At 36.4% G+C, this 20,444-nt stretch overlaps 1 protein-coding gene and 1 long non-coding RNA gene across 5 annotated transcripts in view; one reads left to right on the top strand and one right to left on the bottom strand.

Annotated features, from left to right (window-relative positions):
- NHLRC2 (NHL repeat containing 2) overlaps positions 1-14,327 on the top strand; it is a 63,084-nt gene extending 48,757 nt beyond the window's left edge. Inside the window, exons 7-11 of the mRNA XM_067709341.1 lie at positions 2,538-2,769; positions 3,341-3,463; positions 4,380-4,589; positions 5,608-5,827; positions 10,143-14,327. Coding sequence (XP_067565442.1) covers positions 2,538-2,769; positions 3,341-3,463; positions 4,380-4,589; positions 5,608-5,827; positions 10,143-10,399 — 1,042 coding nt within the window. The 3' untranslated portion in view covers positions 10,400-14,327. The remainder of the gene's footprint in view (positions 1-2,537; positions 2,770-3,340; positions 3,464-4,379; positions 4,590-5,607; positions 5,828-10,142) is intronic.
- The window catches only part of LOC137208751 (uncharacterized), a 108,304-nt gene that overhangs the window by 10,527 nt on the left and 77,333 nt on the right, over positions 1-20,444 (bottom strand). For 2 of the 4 annotated variants that reach the window (XR_010935737.1, XR_010935740.1), the window contains exon 5: positions 8,205-10,302. This is a non-coding gene — a long non-coding RNA (uncharacterized lncRNA). Of the gene's footprint in view, positions 1-267; positions 410-8,204; positions 10,303-20,444 lie in introns of those variants that run through there. The other 2 variants (XR_010935738.1, XR_010935739.1) reach the window with 2 other exon arrangements.

The raw sequence follows: 20,444 nt of genomic DNA, 5'->3' as shown, positions 1-20,444 counted from the left end.
GAGAATTAATGTGTGTGAAGAGCTCAGCCTGGTGCCTGGCATGTACAGTAAATGTTGGTAGCATTGCTGCCACTGTTAGGGGTATAAAGCTGGAAAAGTAGTGTCTCTACAAATTTTCTTGTATTTTTTCTATAGAGCCTGTCCTATTCTCCCTGACACTGGGGTTAGGGTTCTCTTTCCCTCCCTTCCCCGCCCTCCCCTCCCCGCCCTCCCCTCCCATCTCTCCCTTCTTCCCCTCTCCCTCCCTCTCACCCCTCTCTCTCTCACCTTCTGTTTTTGGTTGCACTTGTTTACATAACTGTTCTCTCCTAGTAGACTGCCTCTTAAAGGAAAGGACCCTTTCGCATTCACTTTTGTGTCCCCTGTACCTAGCACAGTATCTGACACATGATAGGAGCTCAGTAAGGGTCTGCAGAAGAAATAAATGAATGAAAGTCATAGACCATAAAGACTGTCAAACCACCCTAGAAAGTAAGTGTCAGTCACCTCAGTTACCTTTATCAGTAGAAAGGGGCAGTTATATAGATAATCCAAAATATCAGATATTCTAAAGAGTGTATATGTGTGTGTTGCTTTGTACGATGTTTTGCAACATTTAATCATTCATCTAACAAATATTTATTAAGCAAACTAGGCACTGTGCTTGGCCGTAGGGATGAAATGATATGTTTACTATATTAAGAATAAAATGAAAAAATGTGGTTACTGTTCTCAGAGGAAGAATCAGATCAGCAAAAACAAACAAAAAATAGTTGGGAAGTACAGGCGCTGTGTGCAAAAGGAATCACTGCAGTAGCCCTTTAAATGGAAGTTGTCCCTTACATAAATAAGAGGAACACCTGATATAAATAAGATCTGAGGTATCAAGGAAGGCTTCCTGGAAGATGGTACTAAACTAAAACCTGATAGAGAGTAGAAAGGAGTTCAGAAGAGTAGAGGTTTTCTAGGCAAGAAATGACCCTAGTGATGTCAGTAGCAGCCAGATCATGAAGTGCCTTGTGAGTCTTCTTTAGAGATTTGAAAGTTATTCTGCTTATACCTTTATAGGAAGTTTTAAGCGGGGAAGCGACATAAGATTTGTGTTTTTGAAAGGACACTGGCAGCATTTGGAGTGTGACGGTACTGGAGACAGAGCTACAAGTGAGGAGACGATTGCTGTTATCCAGGCCAGAGACGATAGTAGCCCAAACAGCGACAGGACCGATAACATATAAGATGAGGAAGAAAGTAGTAGCAGAGGTGACCAGAATACGCTGTTGTAAGCGATGGCTGTTTTGGACCTAGATGGTCAACAGTGGACTAAATTTCCACATAAGTAGAGTTGTCACTTGTTTGCAATAGTAAAGTGTCCATTTGGATCACATTGACCTGTATTATAATTTTAAGGACCCTTTATCTTTATTTGTTACTGATCTTCAAGTGGTAATAACTCCTGAGCTTTTAGAAGTTACCGTTTCTCCCCACTCTTTCTACCTTTAATTAAGGGAACTCCTTTTTAAAATTGTTGTAACTCCTTTATTTGTTTGGCATATTGGTCATTACATGTATTCCTCTGAGTAGGTTATTTTTACGAGTTCCTTGAATAAATGGCTGTATTTATACATTTTGTATCCCTTTGCCTCCACTCCTGGCTCCCTACCAAAGTTAGCATTGGGATCATATCAACTAGTAAATGATATGATGGTCATTTTAGACTTTTGCATGTTGTGCCCTATTAGGAAATGATATACATATAGTCTCGTTATTTTGCATCTGAAGTCAGCTTCTTCCCTTCCCTCAACCCAGGACATTACCATGTCTTCCTTACAGTTCCTCTGACATAAACTTAGAAGCCAAGGTATAAAACTTTCTCTGCATTACAAAAGGAATCATTACGATAGTCCTTTAAATAGAAATTTCCCTACTGTATATAAGAAATGGATTTGTACAATCGATTAGTTAAAGCAGTGTAATCATCTTATATTATTATCTTAAAATGAGTACCTGGCTGTCTTTCACAAATTATTCTTTTAATTCTTTTTTCTAGTCTCTACTTATATACAAGAAAATAAAACATTTTTAATGAAAATTTAAGCTTTAAGCTATCAAGAGCTAGAAAAGGTTACCTAGATCTTTTTAATTCCCTTTCAGAACCTAATGTTGCATGAAGCTAAGAAGAGGTCAGGAAGTAAAGGTGGGATCTAGCTGTACCTACCTCTCATCACTTGGAGGAAAAAAAAAAAACTATCCCATCAATGATATGATCTTTATTCTTATATTTCTAACTTTGTCAGTGATTTCCTGTCTTGCCATTGAGAATAGTTTCATTTTTGTGTATGTCAAAAATTTAAAAAGGTAGAAAGGTCTCTACACAGTGGATAAATAAGTTAATGATTAGAAACGACAGTGAAAGGTGATTTGCACAATTTAGGCCAAGATCACTGGATTTTTTTTTTTTTTGTATATAATGCTGTCACCATTGATTTACATTCATTTGTTTAATGAAATTGGACACAGTATAACAATGTTGACTTCACCTATGAATTTGTCTTTTTTAGTGAGTTAAAAAAAGGAACCTGCCTTCGGTTTGCTGGAAGTGGAAATGAAGAGAATCGAAATAACTCATATCCTCACAAAGCCGGTTTTGCCCAACCTTCAGGTCTTTCTCTGGCCTCAGAGGATCCCTGGAGCTGCCTGTTTGTAGCAGATAGTGAGAGCAGTACAGTGAGAACCGTCTCGCTGAAAGATGGAGCAGTAAAGCACCTCGTGGGAGGAGAGAGAGATCCTATGGTAATGAGAAGCACTCTCATGTGGTGTGCCTGCTTGACAAGCTTGTGATTTTCTGAATTGTGAAGAGTTAATAAAATTTAGGAAGGAGAAAGTTCTTGGCTTGTCCATGTTAAAATGGAAGTCAAACCAAAGGAAATGTGAGTATGAAGAACTACAAGTAACAAAACCACCTAAGAAAATAAAATGACTCGACTTGATTATATATAAATGTCAAAGTTTCAGGAGAAAAGGAAGGATAAAATATTGATTACCAAGCAAGGGGAAAACGTAGATTAGATATCTGGCAGTAGGGTGGAAAGAGCACCAGATCAGTAGACTTGACCTGTTCCTGATCAGATGTGTGGTTTTTGTGAATAAAATTCCTAAACACCACAAATTAATTCAAGTTCAGAATTCTATCATTTTTTTCTAATTTCAGTCAAATGCCCAGCCCTATTTATATGAAATCAGACTTTTTCCCCTTTAAGTAGCATATACAGCTATCTTAATTTTCACTTTATACCCTAACAAAGCCCTGTAAAAAAATTTTAATACATGCTGTTTCTTTCTTTTCTTTTTAAAAAAAAAAAAGAATTTATTTGCTTTTGGTGATGTTGATGGAGTAGGAATCAATGCAAAGCTTCAACACCCACTTGGAGTAACTTGGGACAAGAAAAGGAATTTAGTTTACGTGGCAGACTCTTACAATCACAAGGTGAGTCTTGAAAGAATTATATAATACCCTGCTTTTCACTTGCGGTATTTAAAATGCTGAAAGATCTGTGAGCCTCCTACAATTGCCGCTAAAATATAGCGAGGAGTGACAGTTTTGGACAACTGTACATAAGCCTTTCTGTTCTTTTCTTGGTCCTTTCTTGCAGAGAGGATGTGATGGTACTCTGAGCTGGGGGGAAAGGACTGAACAAATTCCCAATGACTAGCCAAAACTTGTGAATTGCAAGCCATTAAAGCTGCTTAGTAACATGTTGAGTAAATGAGGACAAGGCGGGTAGCAGGGAAATTAACATGTCAACTAACGAATGAACATTTTTGAGCCTTTGCACAGTTGCCACGCCTGTTAGCAAGTAATTCCATTTTCATCAGCATTTCCATTTTTTTTGTCTCTACTGCATTCTTACTGTGCATTTTTCCTTTTTATAAAATCAGTGGAACCCAAATGTTAATATTTTTGTGATGAGAGACTGAATTTAATGTAATTGAAACACAGCGAGGAGTCATTAAGTTTAACATAAGTAGCCAAATCCTCAGCCAATGTTAGATATTCATGAGAAGAAAGTCAGTTCCACTCTGTCCCATTGTGAGGGGAGAGAAGAACATTAAAATTTTTTTTTTAATTCCATAAATAATTTTATCAAAGATTGCTTCTAGAAGACAGGACGTAACTGGGGATTTTATAGTGTTTAGCCCTCAGAATGAAATATCTCCCCTTAGACTGTAATTTGAATGTTTGGCTTTTTAAGAAAATATGGAAATGTCTGTTCTTTTTCTGAGATTTATTAAGAATACTAATGTCAATCAGGAATTCTCTGGCTTGCTTAATATGATACTTTTCCATACTAGAAATGTGCAGTTGAGCTTCAGATATATAAATTTTTGTTCTATCTTCTTAGATTAAAGTTGTGGATCCAAAAACAAAAAACTGTACAACATTAGCGGGAACTGGAGATGCAAGTAATGTTATCGGTTCCAATTTCACCGACTCAACTTTTAATGAACCAGGAGGCTTGTGTATTGGAGAGGATGGTCAGTTATTATATGTGGCAGACACCAATAACCATCAAATTAAAGTGATGGATTTAGAAACAAAAACAGTTTCTGTGGTAAGTAATCTTTAAGTTAAAGGGCATCATTTTAAGAAAGATTCTAAGATCCTCAGCAACAACAGAGGCACTTTTGGTTAGGCCATCTCTAGTGGTGAAAGTGAAACATGTGGGTAGAGTAGTGAGTGGGTGCCTATTCCAAGGATATCCTGTTATTTTTAAAATAAAAATTCCATTTGTGCCAAGAGTGTTTGAGAAAGATTCTAGAAGTTGGAGAGAATTTGATGAACTTTCAGAAAAGGGAAAAAAAAAAAGGACTCATCTCTTTTTAAATGTATGGACATACTGACACACTACACATACAAACTATGTGGGTTGGGTTGTTTAATCTTGGGTGTTTTTTTTTTTTTAATGATCCTCTGACTAGTGGGTAATCTTTGTTTCCTATGGTGAATCCATTACCAAATAATCTTTAAAGGAAGCTCTAGGAGCCACATTTCTCAAGACTTAAAAATAAGATTGGAAGAAACTTAAGTAAGTTCTAATTTTAAAGATATGGACATGGTCTCTAATACAAGTTAGCCCTTTATATATCACATTTGCCTGGAAAAATGCAAGTTTTTTCCCTAAAATTCTAGGAATTTCCAAGATGTGTTTTAAAATAAAAACACAGATTCCCATCATAAGTGTCATTTCTCTTGACATAGATCTCTGATATAAGATGAATGACATCTTATAGTTGGCAATGAAAATTATAAGAGGGTGTATATTATATCCACTACATTTAAATTGATAAAGTTTTATTTTAATTTCCTGCTATCTATAAACATATTGGACAGTTAATTCAGTTTCATTCATAAATGTTGGCAGTTTTTTGGCCAGGATGAAATATTTTTCTGAACCTACAAAATAATCATGAGGAAATTTAAGTAAACAACTTCTGATTCAGAAGAGAATGGCAATTAAGTTTCCTTGACACAGAATCTCATGTTTGTACTGAAGTCTGAAAATAAGCTCTGTCAGTCTATAATACTATAAAGTACTTGTGCTTTAAAAAACAGATTTTCTTGTTTTCTAGCTCCCAGTCTTCAGATCTGAAAGTGCTATGGTGGACGGCCCATTCCCAGCAGAAAAACAGAAGACCTTACCCAGACTACCTAAATCTGCTCCAGACATTAGACTTTCCCCGGTGGCTGCATCTCCAGGGCAAACTCTTCAGTTCAAGCTAAGATTAGACCTCCCATCAGGAACAAAGCTAACTGAAGGAGCACCCAGTTGCTGGTTTCTATCAGCTGAAGGTATGACAATAATCTTGCAAATGCAAATATTTCATAAATTCTTGAGATTTGATCTAGTAATTTTTCTCATTTGTGATATGTTTACAGTTGGGCAGGATTTGAGGAAGGTCTTGTAAAACAGAAAGATCCAGATTGAACCCCACTTTAGCAGTTTTCTTTAGCCTTTGAGATTCTTTTATTAAATAACAGTGTAACTCACCTGAAGTTAATCATAATTGCCACCATTTGCTATTAAGCAAATTCATTACATGAGACAGACTCGTGTGGTCTTAGAATGTTAGGCCCTTGAATATTAGGGCTGAGAGGCACCAAAGGACACCATCTGTTTTAAAACTCTTATTTTATAAGTGAGACTACGGGCTCAAAGAGATAAAGTGATTTGCTGAAGGGCATATATTGAATTAGGTCAAAAGATGGAATTTGAACCCAGCTCTGCTGGTTCTTAGTGTAGTGTCTTTTCCATTGTGCTACTCCATCTCAAACTAGCTCTAGGGTTATTAGTCCTAAAAACGAAGTTAGTTTTTTAAAGACATAAAATTCAAAGCCACCAGTTATGCATTGGGATGTTACAAAAGTTTCCAAACCCCACTCTCGGTTTCTGTACTTAACTCACCATGGTTTGTGAACCAGCACCGGTCCACAGACTATACTTTGGTGACCCTGTTCTAGAGCACTGCAGCATAAAGAGATCAAGGAGGGAGGTAGGGACCCACATGGAAGACTGAAGAGTGAATAAGCAAGTAGAAGCAAAACCAAGAGAGAGGGTAGTTTCCTGGAGCAGGTGTTTTAAGGAGCGTAAGGATCAGCTGTGTTGAGCGCGATTGATAGATCAGGTGAAATAAGGACTAAGAATTGATCGTTGATTCAGTGTTATAGTTAATTGATGTCCTCGACCAGGGCCGTTTCAGAGTGATGGAGGAGGTGCCTGATTAGAGCAGGTTAAAAAAGAACTGAAGGAGAGGAACTGGAGAAAGTAAATATAGATAGCTCTTAGAGGAGCTGAGCTAAAAAGATAAGGGAAAAGAGAGCACTTGCCCTCAGGGGAAAACGGAGTTGAGCGAGCAGTGTGTTTGTTATATTGATGGCAAAGATCAGTAGAGGAAAGGACTGATGGTCTGTGTTGCGGGGTACCCTAAAGGATAGGAGGATAGGAGAGGTGGCAGGCTGGCCTTCGCCAAGAATGTGGACCTCATTTCCACGGTAAGGAGGGAGGGCCCGGTGTGCGACCCAGAGATCTAGATGGGTAACTGAAGTGGATGCTTGTGGAAGCACTCTTCTGCATGCTTCTGTTTTCTTAATTATTGGGAAGCACAGCTATCAGCTGAGAGTGGGAGTGAGAGGTGGTGGGGGAGGTTTTGGCGGTTTGAAAAAAGAAGAGGGTCAGGAAGGTGGGAGGGTGACTGCATGAGGGAAATACAGTGTGATTGCTGAACGGCCGGGAGGCTGTGTTTGAGGCTGGCTGTCATGAATTGAAAGTTAGGCTAGTCCACGTGGAGGCTGTTTGTCTCCAGCCAAGGTGAGGCACAAGGGAGCAGAAGTGTAGGTATTGGCTAAGCAGTTTAATCAGCAGGTCTCTGGGGTCCTGATCCAGTATTAATTATGATTACCACTATACCACTAAATCTCAGATTCTCTTCTAAAGAATTAAATTGATTTTTCCCTGGAGTTTGATTTTTTTAATATATTCTTGCTTTGAACTGAATTAACTTGACACAAATTCAGTTCTTTGGTGGTTTTATTATTATCTTTCACTTTTCCAGATAGCGTCTGTCAAACGCTTTAGAGCTTTCAGTTGCTGTTCATTTTATTTCAGTAGTATCATTAGGACTTGACTTAGCAGTTATTAAGCCTGAAGCTGTGTTTTCTCCTCTAGGGATTCCAAAGGTAGAATTGGAGCCCCATTAACTTTCTTGCTACAAGAATGCCAAAGCCATTGCTTAAAAGTATGCCATTCAAGTAGAAGAAAAAACATTGTTGGAGGAGGATGTGTAATTAAATACAGATGAATTACTATGATTAGAGTCCAGGCAGAGCCTTTGTCCTCAGTCACTAATTTGTGATCTCTTAATCTCAGAACATTTCCTGTTTGAGTCTATTCTTGAAAGTATTCAGTTACTGTAAATTATGTAAAGATTTGGGTGTGTGTTTGAATCACAGTGTGAACTTATTTCATGAACTTATAAGTAATCAGTGTACTGCTTGTCTTCTAGCAGTGCTTTCCAACATCTCTAAGAGAGTAGGCAACAATTTGAAAGTGAACAGTAGTAAGTTCCCGTCCCTAGTGATCTTGCTGTGTCCTAGCCTCCCGTGCTCTTTCACAGGTTCTCACTCAGTTTTGAATTTGCTGCCCGACTCCTCCTGTCTCAGGCCCTCTCACACACTTTTCTTTTGTACATCACCCAGATCCAGGCTTTATGCCTTCTTACCTTGGTACCTTCTCAGAGCAGCAGCTACTGTCCTGCAACTGCCCACTTGGTATCCACACCAAGAGAACAGAGAGATCTGCCGGAAGGAACTGCTGAGTTAGTTTGCTGGCTCTGGAGTGACTGACTGAGCCTGTGGGGAAATAACCCCCATCTACTCCCCACAAAGGAGAGGGCTGACCCGTGCAGTACTAGAGGAGGATGTTTGGGCAGAAGAGAACTCAAACCCTGGCCATTCATTCCGCAGTCCTCTGTATGTTCAGAGCAAGTCCTCAACTGCCAGTTTAACTGTCCTGCCTGTGTCCATTAGTCTGAAAGCATTGCATCATTTGGAGATAACTGCTCTTTAACCGCACACAGAAAAATTAAATTAACAGAGTATTTTTTTAATAGGATACTGGTAAATTAACATGTTTATTTTAACCCTGTCAAATACACAAGTTAATTAGTATCAAGTTATTGGAGTACAAAACATGGATAGTATTAAAGGAAAGTGAAGTGATCTAAAGAGAAAGTTCTTAGCTATTTTTAGCTGTCTATTTTAGATACACGTGATGTGTCCAAAAATTATCTAGAGAAACACTGTTTTATTTCTAGAATTGGACATTAAGATAGTGTAATTTACTATTTTCCTGTTTTTATTTAACATAAGAAGTTCCCCCGCTAGCCTGCTATCTAACAAAATCAAACATTAAAATAAAACATATTCTTCAGTCCAGAAGCAAGCAAAAAGGCCAGAGAATTTTAATTGTTTAAAAGCTCTGCACTTAACTCCTTAGATTCTCAGCCTTTCACATTCTCCTTACTCTTATTTGATATATGTATCTCAGATTTAATTTTTCAATCAACAGAATATTAGAAGCAATAAACTAAAGGAGAGATGAAGAGGACCAGTAGAGGCAGGTGCTCTAGTCTGTTGACTCATCCTGAGGTCAAAAGAGAGAAAAGCTAAAAAGTAGACATAGAATTTCATCACTACTCAGTAGATGGTCCAGTTTTTGTACAGATGGCCCCGAGTTGTCATTAAATCGTTAGATTACGTTCAATGTATTCTATTTAAGATGGCAGGAAAGCAGGTCCTGCATTTCCCAAGTGATGGCTCTTAATTAGCTAATGCTGAGTGTCAGCCTAAGTATGCACTTCCTCAATATGACGCATATGTTCCTTCTGAGAGAAGGCACTGGGTGAATAAAAACATTTTAAAAACTTTAATACTAGAAGACTTAATGATTTTTAGTGGTTTTTTAGACTTTTGTTACATAGATAATCTATGTATTTAAGTCTCAGAGGAGTTTTGTGTGTTAAAATGAGGTAGACAAAGTCTATTCGTTTTCTACATTGAGTCCCTTGGAATAATGTATTCAGTGTTACTTGTTTCTAAAAAAATCAGTGGCTTTTTTTTATTACCACCTTTGGATATTCAATAATTCATCGTCTTGAAAGTCACTGCAGAGTTATACATACATTTGTATTCCCTGGATTATTTTGTAGTTTGCATATTATATTTCTAGACACTTATCTGGTAAAAATGATCTATTTTCTGAAGTATCCTATGTTTATTTCTAGAACTTATTAATAGTTTTCATTTTAAATTCCATAATCACATTTTAAATCTATAACCATATTGGCAGTATTCATCTGGATTTCAATAGAAATAACTTTATAATTTATTTTACAGTGTTCAAAGGAAGAATTTTAATTTGACATCAACATGATTAGACGAGGAACTTCTTCTATCTTACTTTGTATCCTCCACACAGAGCACAATGCCTGGCACTTAGAGGCTTTCAGTAAATATTTGTTGATTGAATGAATCTGGTGTTCGTAAGGTCTGTCCAATTTCCTACTTGACTTCTTATGCAGTCTTAATAATTTACCTTTTTATTTTCTAGGCAATGAATGGCTTCTTCAAGGACAGATACCATCTGGAGAGATAGAGAGCATTTCCAGTCAACCAACAATCTCACTGCAGATCCCTGGGGATTGTTTATCACTCGAAGCCGTTCTCTCTATCAGCGTATTTCTTTATTACTGTAGTGCAGACAGCAGTGCCTGTATGATGAAGGGAATTTTGTTCAGTCAGCCTTTACAAATAACCGATACACAACAAGACTACATACCTCCAGTAGAACTCAAGTATATATTTTAGCAAGCTGGCTAGCATCCCAGTGCCTCCTGTTCTCCATCCCCACCATCACTGTGTAATTTATGAAAAGAAACTTTATTTCTGCCTCTGGGTACCCAGAAACCCATTGTTGAGTTCTAGCAACTGATACTAAAATAAAGCTAGGCTCCTTATTTATTTATTATAGACAAATTCCTTCCTTCTCACTGTGTACCAGCTAAGTCATTGACCATGATTTGAACCATGATCCTGTAATCTGTGCTGCTATTTGGCACAAGACCTAAGTCCACATTATAGGACAGAATATTATCATGAGATAATTTGCAGTGAATACTGATAACAATAATGATACCAAATTTTTTTTTTTTTTTTTTTCTTTTTTGCGGTACGCGGGCCTCTCACTGTTGTGGCCTCTCCAGTTGAGGAGCACAGGCTCTGGACGCGCAGGCTCAGCGGCCGTGGCTCACGGGCCCAGCCGCTCCGCGGTATGTGGGATCTTCCCGGACCGGGGCACGAACCCGTGTCCCCTGCATCGGCAGGCGGACTCCCAACTACTGCGCCACCAGGGAAGCCCCGATACCAAATATTTTAACTAACTTTTTTACATTTATCAAGCAGCACATCTGAATGTGTAAATTGCACAATAACTTTAAACAGAGTTAAGATCCAGTCCACATATTATAAGGACGCCTGCCATTCAAGGTGCAAGTTCTGTTTTAGGCCCCCAAAAACGTCTTTTCATCACAGTAGCAGCTTAAAGAGTACCTAGGTGGTAAAAATGTTCTTTGTTCTCTTCTGCGATTTTCTCATTTGAGATATATTTATTCAGTCTATTTTAAATTATTTGCTATTTTAACATACCATTATTAATGGTATGTTAAATATTCTGTATGTTTCAATATACAGAAAATATATTTCTATATTTCTAAAAGTTAGAGTCTCTAAGGACATACAGGCTCACTCCTTTAACTTTTTTCTGAATGAACAGTCTTACCAAATAACGGATGAATCCACAGAAATGTTATGACTTTCGAGGAGAAAGGGACTTTGGGACACATTACTGTCTGTGATACCACTTAAAGAACTGTGACACTGAATCTGATGCAAATGGGTATGTATGTTGTCTTAGAAGTTTACATTTCAGTTGAAGCGTTAAATGCAGATGTTGTTGGGTTTGGGGGTTTTTTTGGTTCCCATATTCAGAATTTAAATTATGATCATTTATTGTGATGTTTTTAAAAATTACTGTCAAGGCTTCAAAATGAAAATTTCAATGTGAAGTACTTTCATGCTATTAATATGTATAGTATATCTTAATATATTACTTTAAAATATTAAGGCTGAAACATACAGTGATTTGATGACACTTTTTTGGTGGGGTTTTTTTTAACCTTAAAAGAAATAGTCACCAGAAGATATTGAAAGGTTTTTTTTAATCATAATTTCTCTTTATAACTATTTTAAAAGCCTCTGCTTGTTTTTACTAAAACTGATTCAACATGTTTGTGGTTTAGTCAGCTTATAAGATTTTTAAAAACAGGAGAATCATATTTATTCAGTAAATATTTATAGACAATATAGCATAATATGCCTTCTCCCTTCAAAACCAGTGCTCAATTTGAAGTGTAATTTTTAAGCATGATCATCTGCCCATATCTTTATATTTTTTTGAACTATAGTTTTGAACATACTATTCACTTCTTTTATGCAAGTTACCTAAATCTGAAGTAAGGAAATGCATAGATCATGACTTTCATTTAATTTGTAGCCTGCTAAAGATATTTTTAAAGAGAAGTATTATAAATGTAAAGTTAAAAGGAATTCTGTTTAAAATTATATATAAGTACCGCATAAACCTTTTCTCTCCATAAAAAAAATATGTTCTGTAATAAAAGGATATATAACATTAATTTGCTCTTTTATGGAGAATAGGCCATGGTAATTTTTTAATCTCATTTTATTATTATAGTTCTCATTTCCAGTTGGACAGGATAGGTTGGCTTAATTTTTTCCTATTTAAGGACAATAATTTCACTCTCTGAAAGAAGTATATACCGTTTTAAATTGCTAATTCAGGAATGCCTGATAACTGTTTTTTCAGTATTATACACAAATATACACACTGTATGTATTTTCATATACACTAAAATCCAAAAATATTTTAGATGTTCACTTTATCTAGACAGTTTTCTGTTAGTATTAAGCTTATGCTCTTCTTGACTTTCAAAGTACAGTTTTACTGAACATTCTTATTCTTAGCCAGCCACTAGTCTGCATTGTTTTCTACATTCAAAGTATTATTTATATGGATTGGTATGATTTTTTGTAAATCATATTAAGCAATATAAATAGGTTCCTAGAGTTTATGACTAACATAAATCTCTTATGTAAGAGGAAGCACTAGAAAGTCTATTTTTAAAAACTTTGTGATTCCTGACTTTGTTTTCTATAAAGATTTCTGCATATTTTTTAATTTATGCATGAGGAAAAGCAAAAGTTATGTTCAGTGATAGTTTAAAAAAAGATTTTAGTGTTAGTCACTGTAATCGAAGTGCCAGTAATGTGGCGTTACATACACTTAGACATGATACCTGGGATCTTTGCCCTAAATTATTCTGCTTTGTCACCATTTTTTCTGCCACTCGTTATGATATCATTTCACAAACGGTAGAATTTTCTTTTCTGAATTTGTAGTCAGGATTGATAGCTCTGAAAAGCATTTTGCTTATCTTGAAAATGCTGTCTGAAGCAAATATTTAACCTTTTCACAGGGGAAGCTTTACAGTTTAATCACCCAAAGCGTAACTTTGGTAAAGTTCAATGACTAAACAATTTTCTCCTTAACTGTTCTAATAATATATTTAGCTATAGTGTTATCAGGTCTGCAGAAACCTATAAATCTTAAAACAGCCAAAAAAAGCTTAGTATAGGTAGATGAGTGTATATATATATATATATATATATATATATATATATATATGTATGTGTATATATACTTATGCAGATACAAAGATCAACTCAATTTCTCACATGGCCAATATACTTTGGAGCTAGTACCACTGAAATGTTATTCTCTGCTTGTTTTTCCATAGTTGGAAAATTTGCGAAGACATTAATAATACATACCTCTGTAATATAATTTTCTGCTTACCCAACATTTAGCATTAGTTTATATCTGCCAATTAAAAACAGTCTAGCCATTATATTTGGCATCATGTTTAAGAACAGTCATCAAAAACTAAAGTTCATAGCTCACAAGTTGCATAAAAATATATATGCAGAGGGACTGTGTCAGTGGCGGACTATGAATGGTGGACTTGTGAATATTTTTGTTTTCTACTTTTCCGTAATTTTTTTTAAATTGAGCAATGGGTTATTTAAAAAAAAAAAAAAAAACCCAACTGGGAATGTGCTTTAAAGATAAGATTTAAAATGAACTGAACAGTAAGGACTTGTTCTATAATAGCTTTTCTAACGTCACTATTATTACCAAAGATCAGAACACAGTTTAGAGCTCTTTGATCTACCACTTCTCTTAAGTATGTGATATGGTGGAGACAGAAATGATTATGGCTTTTTCTGCTGGAGTTTTTATCGTGTGATGTAGCGTAGCGTTTATGAGCACAGACTTTGCAGTCGCTTGGATTCTGCCCTATAAACTGGGGTTGCTATACCTGCCTTATGGAGTTGCTGTAAGGACTCAATGAAATAGTGTTTGTATAGCAGTTAGTAAAAAATGAAACTGCTAGTTATTGGCTTAGTTAATAATAATGATAATAACTTATGTCTATAAACACATGGCTTCACATTTTCTTTGCAACCACAGTTTCTAAAGGAAACGAATTTCTCTATCAACTGTTTGGTATTTAATACTCTCCACAGAGTTGGAATTCAAGAAGAGAAAGTTTTATAATAAACATAGTACTGTTTTATAAACGTTGTTATAAAGAAACACCTACAGTTTTGTTTTTTTAAGACCTGGAACTGAGTAATACACTTCCTTAGAGGGTCCAGACATACCCTAAACCACATTCCTGGAACATACTCTGACGGTGCTTTCCTAAATCTTCCAAGTGCCTTCATGCATTTTGCCTCATTTGAGCTTCAGAATAACCTTATGAATCAGACAGGTAGATCTTATGTCCATTTTACAGATGAGGAAGCAGCTTTAGAATGTTGGCAACGTGTCTCGAGATCAGCACTCCCCGAATAACGGCTGATGCTGGAGCGGTGCCTGGTGCGGGCAGTTGCTCAGCCAGTTTTGTTGAATGACTAAGGGTGACTAGTGAGTGATGGACCTTTTACTTGAATACAGATCTCCTAATTCCTAGCTGTACTCCTACATGTAGAGTGAAAACAGACTGGGATTAAGAGTACTTACTTTTGTGAATGCTTTCTTAAGCCTTTGGCAGTACTTAAAGTAATAATAGCTAAATTTATTCATTGCTTACTATGTGCCTGACACTTTTCTGAGTGCTTTCTGTGTATTAACTGATTTAATCCTCACAACCACCTTATGAGGGAGGTACTATTTTCCTTATTTCCCTGATGAAGAAACTGAGACATACAGAAGTTATAAGCAGTTACACCAGTGTAATGGAGATCACACATTGAGGACTGGCCAAGCCTGGGTACATCTACTCAACTACCATGCTGTGATGCCTGTCTCTCAATTTTTTTTTTTTAAGCATAAATCTTCATAGTTATATATAGTAACTAATCAACACAAAGAACCCCAAAAATCCTAGTGGTGACTGAAATGTAAAGTAAATCCGTTTAATTTTACTAGCTTTGGGGACTTTTCATTATACATAGTTATCCTTCAGGGTTTGGAACAGTCTGTATAATTGTTTTTCCCAGAAGATTTTATGTACCATTCTTTCTTAAATTCAGATATTATCCAGTTTTTCTTAGCAGATGGATGTATTAAAGAATTAAATAGCTTTTCAGTTCTAGTTCCAAAAGTGCTATTTTAATTAGTCTTCAGAACGTAATTGTAAGACCTTCTCACAGAATTCTTAGCACAGGACACTCTCAAACCCTTAAAAGCTTATTCATATTTAAGAAAATACCGTTTTAATAACCAAAGTGAGCCCTAGAAACGTAATATTTGGCCAATCTGTTAACACAAAGTCATCTGCCTACTTGATTCGTAAATAGCACTGAAGTATGTAGGCCTCACCCCACCCCGCAAGACTCAGATATTTGCAATTCTATTATAGTAAAGTTTTCACCAGGTCAACCTATCGTTCCAGCTTTAGGTACTGTTAAAAGGTATGAAGTAAAATGCTACGTACCATTGATTACGATTCATGGTCATCTAAATACAAGAATGCAGATGTTTTTCATTTAAATCGTTTGCTAATTTAAATATTATAATTTGTTAACATTGTTATAAAAGTCCACTTCTGAAACCCTTAAAGAAATGTACATCAACTTGAAAAGGTAACGATAGCGTCATACTTTAGAATTCACTGTTAATCACCAAGGTTTCCTCCTCTTCCGACTCCTGTGGCACATGGTTTTTTTTTAAATGAATTCACGCTAGCCACAAGTCATGATTTTGTCCTGAATAATTAAAAGTTTGCTTTCTTTCCCCCCATTTCCTTGCAATAGGGTAATAGAAAGCATGGCGTTAAGAGGTAGAGCCTGGACTGATCTCCTGTGTGTGTTCTGTGACCAGCAGACCTTGGCCCTTTCACATATTATTAGACTGCAGGTCAGCCTGGCTGCTTCGGGCCGAGGCTGCCGGTCTGACCACAGCCTGGGAAAAGCAGAGCAGGAGGCAGCGTGGTCAGCTTCTCTGACTGCATCCCCTCCATTTCTTAGTGTGCTGATTTGGTTTAGTTTTTTTCAAAGGTTGGAGTTGGAAAATACGAACCCTAGATACTTGTGGAATGTTTGTCCGGCTACAGTTATTCCTTGTTTGGTGTGTCCCTCTTCCTCACTGGCATGTTGCTCTCAAGTGGACCGAAGGACATTTTGTTCTGTTGAAAGCCCCACAACCAAAAGGAAAGAATCGCAAGTATTTCCAAATCTACTTCCCGGCCTATACCAACAACCATATACTAAGAAGCACTAAACAAGCACAGCGGAGCGCCTAACAGCCATATACTCAGAAGTATTTCTGTAACATGTCAGGGCACGGTATGAATTCCTTCCTCTTTAAGCAGCAACTTGCAGACCTGGTGTTTTTCAGTAATACAGAATTAAGCAAGAGTGTCAGATTTTTTTATGAGTTAGATGGACAAGCAGAATTTACTACCTTTTGCTTTTAATATACTTGGTTACATATTTACATTTGCAATAAAATGAAATGAGACCTCATAATACTGAGGGGAAAAAAATTAGCCCTCAGATTTGAATAGAACCAGTTTAAACAGTATTTTTTATTCTTTAACTAGTGCGCTATGCTCATGAAAAGTATGTGTTAAGGTATATAGGGCAAAACAGTTGATAAATTATGGTAACAAAGGGTAAAAATAGACACGTTCCTTTCTGAAAATGAAGAAGGGCTCAGCCTTGGAGCTATCTTCCATTTTTAGATGTTGTAGTCATTATTCTTAATCCCACCAGAAATATATTCATTCTGTGAGCACGTGCAGGATGGCTACCTGTTGTGTTCGTTACACTGTTCAAACACTAACAAGTGTGTGTTTGTATGGAGTTGGAATGTGTTTTCCCTGAGTGCCTCTGATGTTCACCGTCCAAATTTACCTGTAAAAACACACGACCACTTCCTCTCCACACCTTAGGCTTCCCGCTTTTGGAAAACAATAGTATAGTAGTTTCTATAGAAGTTTCAGTGAGGAACTACATGGTTCCAGAATAACAGATACAGTAGATTGGTTTTGCTCTGGTAAATTTTTCTTCTAAAATTCCTAATACGTCAGTTTCCAAAGGAGGAGAACAGTACCCGACATGACTTCAGAAGTAATTTCTCTCTACTTGGAGGTATGTTTCTAATTATGTTATACATAGGTTAATATTTTTTTAAAGTTTGAAATGTTCACTGTTAGGGTACATCGAGAGCCAGTTTAGAAGTGTTTGAACTGCTGTCATTACTTCATGTGTGGATTATGGACAAATCAATATATCACACACATACATATACACACACAGTCACTCAAATTGTAACATTTCATAAATCTGTCAGATTTTAAAAACTCAGACTCTTGCCTTCTTCTGTGTGTAAACTTGTGATTTTATTTTTGAGAATAGAGTTGGTCTGCTGTGCTAACTTCATCTCTGTCATTCCAAGGGTTTGATTATATCTATTTTTTCTTCAAAAATAATGAAAGCAATGAAAATCCAATTTACAGGGTCATCTATTGATATTTCTAGATATGGTCAAGTTCTAAAAGAATTTACTTGGTCTGCATTTTTAAGCATGTCATGTAGATAGAGTAATATATTTTTATACAACACTGTTTCTACATTTATTTCAAGTCTATTTTCAGTGACTTTCAAGTGCATGTGTTAACAGAAGATGGTTGGAATGAGTACACAGTGGCCTTCGTTACCAACTCAAAAGAAGTGTATAATATGTGTGATTATAGAAAACAAGAATCTGTTTATACTGTACACTGAAACCTAATGCCGCTTTTCTAAAGCTTTGTACATTATTTTCAGGAAATAGATTAAATATTTTCCCTCTAAAGCCATGTTTCTCTCTTTTGTGCTGTTTTAAGTATATCATGAGATAATTTTACTGCTTAGAATCCTGTAAGTCATGATACTCTTTCTATAGCATTTTAAACAACTGAAAATATTTTAGGAATACATATAGATAAAATTCTGTCAAAAAGGAGAAACAAATGATAACTACCAGATTAAGACTGGTAGGTAGTTTGGGTGGGAGGCAGGGAGATGAGGGTGACCGTTAGATGTGAGTTGTATCAGCAGCCTAGCTTGTGTGTTAAGTGACTCAGGAGTTTTTACTGAGAGTGATAAAACCAAGGGTTATGGATAATACAGTTTTGTGCACCTGCATTCCATTAAAAAACAAGAGGCAATCAGGCTGGCACAAACTTGCTGAACTGGGTGGGGGTCAGGAGGATGGGGACAATGTCAGAGGGTAGGCAGCAGCCACATTTTGAGCGATTTGCATTCTGAGTTTTCAAAGTTCAGCTAGAAGCCATTAAGGAATGTTAAACAGGGAGTCATGTGATCTAGTTTATGTTTTTGAAGATCACTGTGGCTGCTGTGTGAAAAATGGATTATGAGGAATGGGGCCAGGAGAGAGGAAGCAGTTAGGAAGCTATTAGCCCAAGCAATAAAGAGTGGATTATGAATTGGGTTAGTATGGGAGAAGTGGATAGAACTTGACACATTGTAGAGGTAAGCCCAATAGGATTTGCTGATAGATCTGACTTTTTGCCCATGAAATTGGCAAAATTTAAGAAGACTTGGTGAGGGCACATGGAAATGTGCACTTTTGTAATGGTTTAAAGGAATATAAATTATACATCTTTTTCAAGGGCTGTTTGGCAATATCTATCAAAATTTTAAATGCATAAATGTCTTGACCCAGTAGTTGTACTTAACAGAAATCGATTCGTTCAAGTACTTGCATATGTGCGCAAAAGTGTGTCAGCAATTGTAATAGTGAAAAACTGGAAACAACCTAAATGTCCATCAACAGAATTAATGTAAATATCCTATTTTATTTTTTTAACTATATAATCAAAAAAGACAAAAAAAAACAATGTTGGTAAGGATGTGGAGAAAAGGGAACCCTTGTGCACTGTTGGTGGGAATGCATTAAAATTGGTGCAGCCATTATGTAAAACAGTATGGAGTTTCCTAAAAAAAATTAAAAATAGACCTACCATATGACCTAGTAATTCCACTTCTCGGTATTTATCTGAAGAAAATGAAAACACTAACTTGATAAGATATATACACCCCCATGTTCATTGCAGCAGCATTTACAAGAGCCAAGATATGGAAAAAACCTGTGTCCATTTATGGACGAATGGATAAAGAAAATGTGATATATGTGCGTGTATATACGAGTGTGTATATACACACACGTATATACACAAAATATTATTCAGCCATAAAAAAGGAAATCTTGCCATTTGCATCAACATGGATGGACCTTGAGGACATTATGATAAGCAAAATAAGTCAGACAGACAAATACCGTATTATCTCACTTTCATGTGCATCTAAGAACAAAAACCCAAACAAACAAGCCAAAAAACTGAGCTCATAGATAAAGAGAACAGACTGGTGGCTGGGAAGTGAGGGATAGGTGAAATGGGTGAAGGGGGTCAAAAGGTACCAACTTCTAGTTAAAAAAAAAAAAAAAACTAGTTCTATACAGGTGCATACTTGTTTACACGCACACACACACAAATGACAGACAATCTTTGTACAGTAATGCAAGATTATAAAAATGACCATGCAGGGACTTCCCCGGTGGCGCAGCAGATAAGACTGTTCCCAATGCAGGGGGCCCGGGTTCGATCCCTGGTCAGGGAACTAGATCCCACATGCATGCCACAACTAAGAGTTCACATACCACAACTAAGGAGACCATGTGCCGCAACTAAGACCCCACACAACCAAATAAATAATTTTTTTTAAAAAAGACCATGCATGTAAGCTGAAACTGCAAAGCAATCTTAATAATCAATGGGAGAAAGTAGTATTTTCCATGACCTTTAAAAATATTAAAAACTCTTAGTGTTATAAATGTATGGGAAATTTTTTAAAATAAAACTAATATTTAGCACACTGTAATTTAAAACATTACAAATATTGAGAGTTCAAGTTTTCATTTCTTTGTTAAGAAAACTTATCAAGAGTATTTGAACATTGTTTGCTTTCTTCCCATCATAAATTTATGAGATAGAGCAAGTACCTTTCCTCTGCCCTGGCAAATTGTCACACTCCTTTCTAAGTCTGGATGAGCTACCAACATTTTAATCTTTGTGCTTTCAGTACTGTGCTATATTCTCCAAGAGTCCCTTTAATGTGAAGTGGTTTTTTTTGCCAGTGTCACTTCCTCTGAGACATCGTCATTCTTTTCATCACAGCCACTTTCCTCATTTATGTTAAT

The sequence above is a fragment of the Pseudorca crassidens genome, chromosome 16 (genome assembly GCF_039906515.1).
Source record: "Pseudorca crassidens isolate mPseCra1 chromosome 16, mPseCra1.hap1, whole genome shotgun sequence".
Lineage (NCBI taxonomy): Eukaryota > Metazoa > Chordata > Mammalia > Artiodactyla > Delphinidae > Pseudorca > Pseudorca crassidens.
Note: the sequence above shows the minus strand (reverse complement) of the source record. Positions and strands in the feature narration are given on the sequence as shown.